Consider the following 8,849-nt stretch of genomic DNA (forward strand, 5'->3'; position numbering starts at 1 on the left):
CTGTCAGGAGAGAGGAGAATTATATCTCCCCTCAGGGTTTATTGATGTTACTTGAAGTTCAGCTGCAAAGTACTCTCATTGGAGAAAGGTGTGTAACCTTTTTTTGGGGGGGATGAAACTTAGAGCCAGTTTTACTTTATGTGTTATAGCCATCCACAGAAAGCAGTGACCCTATTACATACATTCTGTTAAATAAGACTTTGTGGTTCGTTTCCATCTCTGTCGTGTCTCTCTAGTCAAATATCTAGGGGGGGGAGATCATTTCTATTTACCTCTCAAATAAGTATAGCCTTTGTCTAGCAGGTTTCCAGAGAAGAGACATTTAGGGATCTCCTTTAATCAAAGCTTCTGTCTCCCCCCCCCCCTTTAGTTGATTATGGGTGGTTGGGGTTTAAAGAATCTATAGGAGAGGCTAAAGTGGGGGGAGTCGATAGTCTTCAGTCCAGACGGCGGTGGCCTCAGAGCCCACCTTCCCCCTCTGCTCTCTCACCCCGTAGCCAACACACCATGTTTATTGCCCAGCCCCAGAGAATCTTCAAGGAAAGGCAAGATAAATATGCCACAAATAAACAGGCAGAGAAGTGTGAGTTGGATGAAGCACCTGGCAGGCTTTGGGCCACTCTGGGGAACTGCTGTGGGATAGTTCTCCTGTCATGTAGAAGTTCCCTTTCCCCTCTACTTGCACATCTGGAAAGAATGCAAATGTTACCAAACGAAATGTCTTACGCCGCCGGTGCTGCTTCCTAGAAGAAGCAGCCCAAGTAGCAGATCAAACCCTGGAGCTTCCCACCACTCAAAACATGGGGAGGGTAACAAGTCTAAGCACTTCAAAACATTTCTCCTATGCTGTCTGGCTGCAATTGTGCCTTGTACAGTATTAATAAAAAGGTAAAGGTTCCCTTGTTCGAAAGCCAGTTGAGTCCGTCTCTAGGGTTGCGGTGCTCATCTCCATTTCAAAGCCAAAGAGCCAGCGCTGTCCGAAGACGTTTCCGTGGTCATGTGGCCGGCATGACTAAGCACCAAGGCGCGCGAAACGCTGTTCCCTTCCCACCAAAGTGGTACCTATTTGTCTACTTGCAATTTCTTGCTTTCGAAGTGCTAGGTTGGCAGGAGCTGGAACTAGAGACGGGAGCTCACTCCGTTATGCAGCACCCGGGTCTCGAACTGCTGAACTACTGACCTTCTACAGCCTGCAGTTCAACGTCTTAACTACTTGAGCCACCGCAGCTCCTTACAGTATTAGTAGGGAGCTCAATATTGCAAATGGAAGCCTAAATTGGGGAGAGAGCATGGTTTGCCTACATTTAGGGACCACTGAGTTCTAAACCGTGTTCGCCATCTTTCCTGTGCTGTAGCCTGGCTCCAAACTCGATGAGAGTCTGGAACATATCCAGATGGATCCCCCAGCTACTGGGGTTTTTGTACAAACAGCAGTGGGGTTAAATATCCCCTAATTCACACCATGAATTTCATACACAGTAAATATTCTCTCCTTAAAATTACTTAGGCCCCGGTCACACGGGCCGGATAACGTGGGGGGGGGGGGGGGGGGGGGTATTGGCGTTTGACGTGCCCCAATACGATCAGACACGACGGCATTGTTTCCATTGGCGGGTGTTTCCGGCGCGCTCCAACCAGGAAGCAGGGACGCGAGAGGAACGCTCTGGAGCAATCACGTGGAGATCGTCTGTCTGCAGCCGTCGCAACCGGTTGATAGTGGATTTTCCCAGGTACTTTTAAACTCCGTATCTTTGGCCGGACGATACTGGTTGGCGACAAGTGCGTGACGCTTACCAGATGTTTCCGTGTGATCACGCCTGTATAATCTCCCTGGCAATTGTGGCTGTCCCGCAGCAACTTCTGTGTGTGACCGGGACTTTAGTATGTTTTTTAAAACATTTAATGTTCCTCCTTCTGAGTAGGGTATTAGTGTTTTATGTAGAATAAGTGTCCTTTCCCCTATGCACAGGGTCCCATAAGTCCACCATCTGCACCAAAATAGTGTGATTTGGGCTAACACTATGGGGCCTCAGTGGAAATGCTGGTGCTTGTTGTCAAGTACTTTGACACTCATATTTGTTTGACTCTTACTGTCATTTCTTTTCCTCTTAGTCTCATCTCAAGGTAGACCTGTTGCTGGCTGTAACCGTTGTGTCCTACATGACTGCAGTCAAAAGTCCATAGATATATGTAAAACCAAAGATGGAATTTGTTATAGCAAGATTACAGACTTCCCATTGGGTAAGTAAGAAAGAACTTCCCCTTCATTAAACACAGAGGTCATTTCGGGGGGGATCGCGGGGGATCGCAGTTCCCCCGGGTGAGGTGTGGGGGTGGGGCACACGACGAAGCCCCGCCCCCTGCTTCCGGCCACCCCGCTTCCGGCCCTCATTCAACCAGGAGGAGGCAGGAGAAGAGGGAGGGTAAGTTGCTTCCTCCCTGCCTCTCCCCACCCCTGCCTGCCTGGGGCCAGGGAGGGCCTTCGCGGGGCTTCCTTGCACTCCCGCGGTGATGTCAGGGGGTGTGGCCTTATGACACACTTCTGATAATGTCAGGGGGTGTGGCATATGCTAATGAGTTATGCTAATGAGTTCCCCTAGCTCTTTTTCTATGAAACGACCCCTGATTAAACTCCTAGGAGAGGCACTTATCATTTGGGCAGTTTTACCTTTATTGGAGGACTGTGAGCTATGGAGTCCTGTGAGCGAAAATTCTACTTTGTGAGCGACTGGCAATAAAGTTGTGAGCAAGCAATTTGGCTGCTGCAGAAATCAGTCTGCTCTGAAACCATCCTTCCTGAGCTAAGGCAAAAATGTGTGAGCCAGAGGCTAAAAAACTGTGAGCTAGCTCACACTAACTCAGCTTAGAGGGAACACTGCTGACATCTGTAAACGGGGCATCAAAACACGGATCTCACCTAGGGCAACAAACACGTTTCTTTTGGATGTGGAGAACTTGCTTGCATTCAACAGCTTTCAAATGCTGAGCAACTAAGGGAGGATGGACTAACAGCATCTCTGAAGGCCTCAGGATGTTGACTAAGCTGTACGTTGACATTTCTTGAAGGGACAGTGACCTAAGTGGGAGGCATACTGGCGTATCTGGAGATAAACCAGCACCAAGCCCCAGCAGCATCACACCAATTAAACTCAAAGTCTGGTATGGAGTTCTTCAGGGTCATTAGGGTGACAAGATCAGGTGAGGTCCAAAGCAGCTACTAGCCACATTGGTTCAAGGGTTCCTCCCACAGCCAGAGGCAGATGGAATACCCATCCCACAAGGCAACCTCATGGAGAGAACTTGGTTTCTGAGCCCTGTTTGTTGGCCCTCCAGAGCACAGGGTGCCTTCTTGATAAAACACAATACTGGACTACATGGTCTACCAGTCAAATCCAGCAAGGCACCTCTGACCTTCTCGTGACGATGACTCAGCATCCTAGGCCTCTCCGCTTTCAGTCATACTCATGTTGCTATCATTGCGTTATAGCAGCAATAAAGCTTTCCAAAACCCCACCAAACCAGGAAGCTTTCTAAACATCCTGCCCCAACAGTGCAATTCTAAACAGAGTTACACCTGTCTAAACACACTACTTTCATTGGACATAGCAGGAAGTAACTCTGATGAGGATTGCCTGTTGGAGACCCAACCTCCCTTGGAGCCCTGGAGCAGTACAAAATACCAATACAGGGCCACAAGGGAGCCTGGAAGCCATAACACGGCAGAAAATCCTAAAGGGTAGCTTCAACTAGAAGCACCACTATGGCCTGAATCAGATGGGGACTGTGATATGGGGGGATGATAGGGTTGCCAAGTCCAACTCAGGAAATACCTGAGGACTTTGGGGGTGGAGCCAGGACACTTTGGGGGGTGGTGGTGCCACTTCCAGGTCAAAGGTCAAGTGATGTCACTTCCCTAGCTCCAGCCCTTCTGATGTCACATCCAGCGGGGGGCTACCCTCTGGATGGCCATATGGGCCATCTAGTCCAAACCCCTGCTCAATGCAGGACCAGCCAAGAGAATCCCTGACAAGTGTTTGTCCAGCCCACTCTTGGGCCTGTCATTCCAGTTCCAGAAAACTCCTGCTACACCCTGAGGCTGTCATTCCTGTCCATGGTCTCTCATTCCAGTCTCCGAACACTTCTGCTACACCCTGGGGCTGTCATTCCACTCTAGGGCCTGTCATTCCAGTTTCAGAACACTCCTGCTACCCCTAGGGGCTGTCATTCCATTCTGTGGTCTCTTATTCCAGTCCCTGAACACTCCTACTCCACCCTGGGGCTCTCACTCCACTCCATGGTCTCTCATTCCAGTCCTTGAACACTCCTGCTCCACCGTAGGGCTCTCACTCCACTCCGTGGTCTCTCATTCCAGTCCCTGAACACTCCTGCTCCACCCTGGGGCTCTCACTCCACTCCATGGTCTCTCATTCCAGTCCCTGAACACTCCTACTCCACCCTGGGACTGTCATTCCACTCCGTGGTCTCTCATTCCAGTCCCTGAACACTCCTGCTCCACCCTGGGGCTGTCATTCCACTCCGTGGTCTCTCATTCCAGTCCCTGAACACTCCTGCTCCCCCAGGGGCTGTCATTCCACTCCGTGGTCTCTCATTCCAGTCCCTGAACACCCCTGCTCCACCCTGGGGCTGTCATTCCAATCCGATGGTCAGAGACCTGGGGCTCCCCAGCCTTTGTCTCTATGGCTGCTGCTACAGCGACCCCCGCTGGCCAATTCTTAAAAAGCGGGGGTGGGGATCTCAAATCTGGGGACCCCCGCCCTAACAGGGGAGTTGGCAAGCCTAGGGGATGAGGATCCTGCTTTATCCTAAACTGTTTTCATGAGCAGAAACTGTCCAAGCAGCATTATTTACTCCATCGAGGGTTGGCACATGCACTCAGGGCTATTTTTGGGTCGAAATGCCCCAGAACGGCGTTACGGCCAGCTTCCGAGCCTGCCCCTGCCCTCGCCTCTCCCCTCCCTCTCCAAAAGCGAAGAAGCGGCACTGGCAACAAGCACCAGAGCACATGCTTGTCTTGTTGCCGCCTGCTGCTCCACTGCGCCTCCCCACCAAAAGGCAAGGTAAATCAGTAGGGTTGCCAAGTCTGGATTGGAAAATACCTGGAGACTTTGGGGGTGGAGCCAGGAGAGGGTGTGGTTTGGGGAGGGAAGGGGCCTCTGCACAGTACAATGCCATAGAGTCCACCCTTCAAAGCAGCCATTTTCTCCAGGGGAACTGATCTCTGTCGGCTGGAGATCAGTGGTAAAAGCAGGAGATCCCCAGGCCCCACCTGGAGGCTGGCAACCCTATAAATCAGCACTGTCCGGAGGGTGTGGGATGGGAAGGCCCTGGCACCTGGTGCCCTCCTTCCCCTCCACAGCATGGCCCAGCAGCCCTCAAGGGCCTGCCATGGCCGGAGCTGTCGAGGGAGGCAGGCAGGTGGGGTGGGAAGGCCCTGGCCCTCTCCTTCTCTTTTGCGGCCCGCCCCCCGACCGTCTTCCCCAGTCCGCTCCAAGGCACGGAGTGCAGGAAAGGCCTCCCCAACCCTCCTTTCCCGGTCTACGCCTCCCCGCCAAAAGGCATGGTAAGTCGGTGCTGTCAGTCTCTTTCTTTCTTTCCCTCATTTTTTCCTTCTGTCTTTCCCTCCTTTCCTTCTTTGTCTTTCTCTCTTTCCAGGTGCTGTCAGTCTCTTTCTTTCTTTCCCTCATTTTTTCCTTCTGTCTTTCCCTCCTTTCCTTCTTTCTCTTTCCCCCCTTATTTCTTCTCTCTCTCTCTCTCTCTCTCTCTCTCTTTCTTTCTTTCTTTCTTTCTTTCTTTCTTTCTCTCTCTCTCTCTCTTTCTATCTTTCTCTCTTTCTGCGCAGATCTGCGTGTCCTCCCCATAGCTAGCAATTCAAAACAGTCCAGTGGCACTTTTAAGACCAAGTTTTATAGCTGAAGTGTGTCCCAGTGTTTTTGGTTTACATAAGTGCCTTCTCATTCTCCCCCCCCCCATTGCTTAAGCATCACGTTGAGGACTCCGATGCATCTTTAGTCTTCTGGGTTGTCCGTTGTTTGTGAATGTCACTGTTGGGAGACCACAGGATCTCTGAGTATTTATGAGGGAAATACTTTTCAAAACAGTGTATCTTGCTTGCTGCTTAGTTAATGTAATCAGGCTTTGAAGGACTGTTTTGGAAATGATCTGCTTAAAGGCTCTGATGTGGTAGAGAGGGTGTCCTATGTTTTGTACTTGCTTCTAAAGGTTATGAGTTACAGTTTGGTGTAGTGGTTAAGAGCACGGACTCTAATCTGGGAGAACTGGGTTTGATTCCCCATTCCTCTACTTACATCTGCTGGTGTAACCTTGGGTCAATCACAAGTTCTTTCAGAGCTGTTCTCTCAAGAGCAGTCCTCGAAAGAGTTCAAAACACGTGCATTTGGCGAATACAGATGACAGAAACAACAGAGAAAGGATTTACATTACAAGATGAGTGGAAAGGGGTTTTTTTTCCTGTATGCCTGTGCAAATCTAGACCTGTCTTTCCAACTGTCTTTTTCCAGAGGGTCACAACAGAGATCAGACAAGATATAACAAACTGGGATGCATGAATCGTCGAGATTGTCACCCAGTCAATTACACTGCCAGCTTACCACAGGGCGGATACATCCACCTGGAAGTCAAGTGCTGCAACAAAAATATTTGCAATCGACAAATCCAAGGTAAGTATCTGTCTTTTTTGAAGCGCCCTTCAAGTATGGAATATTTGCTGTCATTACCCTTAGATGAACTAGGGCCAATGCAAAGTAAACCTTCCTACCCCACTTCTTTGAGCAGGGAGAAGTTCCAGGGGCTAATGCTTGCCCAGGCGGCTTCCATGGGGAGGAGTGGGTCCTGGAGACCTCTGGGAGTCTCCCCAGTATTTTATTTTACTTACAAACATGGAGGCATCACTACAGCACAAGAGGTCCTCTACCACACAACAGATATCCTGAGAGAGAGAGGGAGGGAGGGAGAGAGAGAGATAGCATAAGAGCCTGTATGTCCTATGTGCTTTATTCAAAAACTTTACCACCCACAGCTCCAGATTCCCTTTCTCCCTCCTGTCCCAATCTTATGGTTGCGATCCTCCAGGTGGGACTGAAGATCTCTCATAATCACACGTTCTCTTAATAGCGTTGCAAACCTCCAGATGGTGCCTGGAGATCTCTCAGAATTACAACTGGTCTCCAAATAGCAGAAATCAGTTGCCCTGGCAAAAATGGCTGCTTTTGAAGGTGGACTATATGGCCTTGTACCCGACTGAGGTCCCGTCCCTCCCCAAATCCCACCCTCCCCAGGTTACACCCCCCCCCCAATCGCTAGGTATAATGAATAGTACAGATGGGGGCAAATTCCACCATTGGATCATTCAAATGAGGTGGAAAGACTCAATCGGCATCTGAAAGGGCACTTATGGGGGGGAGGCGCATAAAGAGTAAGAAACCTGGACTGCCCATAGAAGAACATCCCAGATAAAATTGATGCATAAAAAACAGTTTATCAGGTGCTTGACGCAGAGTTGATGCCAAAGACGGAACACAAGCGGGAATCAGAAGCCCTCTTAAGACTTGTACAGAATAAGTGGCTAGATGGTAGAACCTTGGAAGAATGTGACAGGACCATGCACTGACTGAAGGGCTTTCTCTTTTGGCAGTACCGGCTCAAAAGAATCGTCCCTTCAATGGGATGCAGTGCCCAGGCTGCCTCGCCCGCATCCCTAACGCAAATGAATCTTGTTCGAGTGACGCTACTGTCAGATGTCGTGGCCAGGAGAATAAATGCATTTCGTACACCGGTGGCCTTCAGGCACGTAAGTAGAACCGACAACCGAGACACAAAAAAAGTTGCCAGAAATGCAAAGAAAAAGTGTGGCTTTCTTTTCTGAGGCCCAGTAAAACCCTGACATCCATTTTGACAATGCTCATCCCCAAATCCCTAGAAAGAATTTGCATGAATAGCCTTTCTTCCTCTCTCCTTCTCAGCCAAGTTCAACTATGACCCAGTCAGCTTCAAAGGCTGTGCGACCAAAAATCTGTGTGACTTACTAACAGGAGCCACAGAAAAAGGAAATGACCTCCTGAAACCCATAGACACAGTAGAAGCGGAATGTTCCTGTGCCGAATTCCCGGCTTAATACAAGCTTTATCCTGAACAGTAGAAACAAATGGATTCTATTCTCTCTACAATGGATTCTATCAGTGTTGGAAGCTGGAAATGAAGTTAGAATCTAAGAGGGGAAGCCAACAGAAGGGGGCGACTCGGGACTCCTTAGCTGTCTTCTCCATGCGGGGTGTAGGTGAAGGGGATGCAAAGGGGGCAGAGGGGGACCAAAAGGGTAGATATTTGGGACTTGGGGCTTATCCTCCGCAGGAAACAACAACCCCCTGCCACGGGTGCCTGATAGGCAGTCATTTTCCCAGTGTATGTGGCCCTAGTAAGGTAATGTAATTCTACTATGTGTGTACTATGTAAACCGCTCAGAGCCCTTCAGGGATGAGCGGTCTAGAAATCGAAATAAATAAATAAATAAATAATAAATTATGAAGAGGAAAATCTGGTGTATGGGCTGAATTTGCATTGAATTGTGATCAAAATAAACTGATATCACAGCAAGAACCCTTTGCATGTTTTTATAGTGATTTCCTGGTATACGAAGGTGCTGCTAATGGGTGAAAGGAACTGGAGTTCGCCTGCCTCCCTTTCCGCTGCTGATGCAGCATATGGAAGAGGGCAACGAACTGTAGTCCTCTTCCATATGTACAGCGACTCTCAGGCAACCCTTCACCGAAGACTGCTGGTTAGAGGGAGCTCACCACCTCCCTAGGTGGCTG

General features: G+C 49.5%; 1 protein-coding gene across 1 annotated transcript; it reads left to right on the plus strand.

Moving 5' to 3' along the window:
* The first annotated feature begins 2,122 nt into the window (after positions 1–2,122).
* Positions 2,123–8,152, plus strand: LOC107105682 (phospholipase A2 inhibitor subunit gamma B-like). Its single transcript, XM_015405678.1, has 4 exons — positions 2,123–2,241; positions 6,540–6,698; positions 7,673–7,828; positions 8,001–8,152. The coding sequence occupies exons 2-4, from the start codon at positions 6,584–6,586 to the stop codon at positions 8,150–8,152; spliced, it is 423 nt and encodes a 140-aa protein (XP_015261164.1). The 5' UTR covers positions 2,123–2,241; positions 6,540–6,583.
* The last annotated feature ends 697 nt before the right edge of the window (positions 8,153–8,849 follow it).

The sequence above is a fragment of the Gekko japonicus genome, unplaced genomic scaffold (genome assembly GCF_001447785.1).
Source record: "Gekko japonicus isolate JY-2015 unplaced genomic scaffold, Gekko_japonicus_V1.1 scaffold7177, whole genome shotgun sequence".
NCBI lineage: Eukaryota > Metazoa > Chordata > Lepidosauria > Squamata > Gekkonidae > Gekko > Gekko japonicus.

What these genes read in the sequence shown, in the direction of transcription:
- LOC107105682 (XM_015405678.1), top strand. Translation starts at nt 6,584, where the DNA reads ATGAATCGTCGAGATTGTCACCCAGTCAATTACACTGCCAGCTTACCA. An exon ending in TTGCAATCGACAAATCCAAG is followed by an intron (nt 6,699 to 7,672) that starts GTAAGTATCTGT and finishes CTCTTTTGGCAG; the next exon opens with TACCGGCTCAAAAGAATCGT. An exon ending in CACCGGTGGCCTTCAGGCAC is followed by an intron (nt 7,829 to 8,000) that starts GTAAGTAGAACC and finishes TCTCCTTCTCAG; the next exon opens with CCAAGTTCAACTATGACCCA.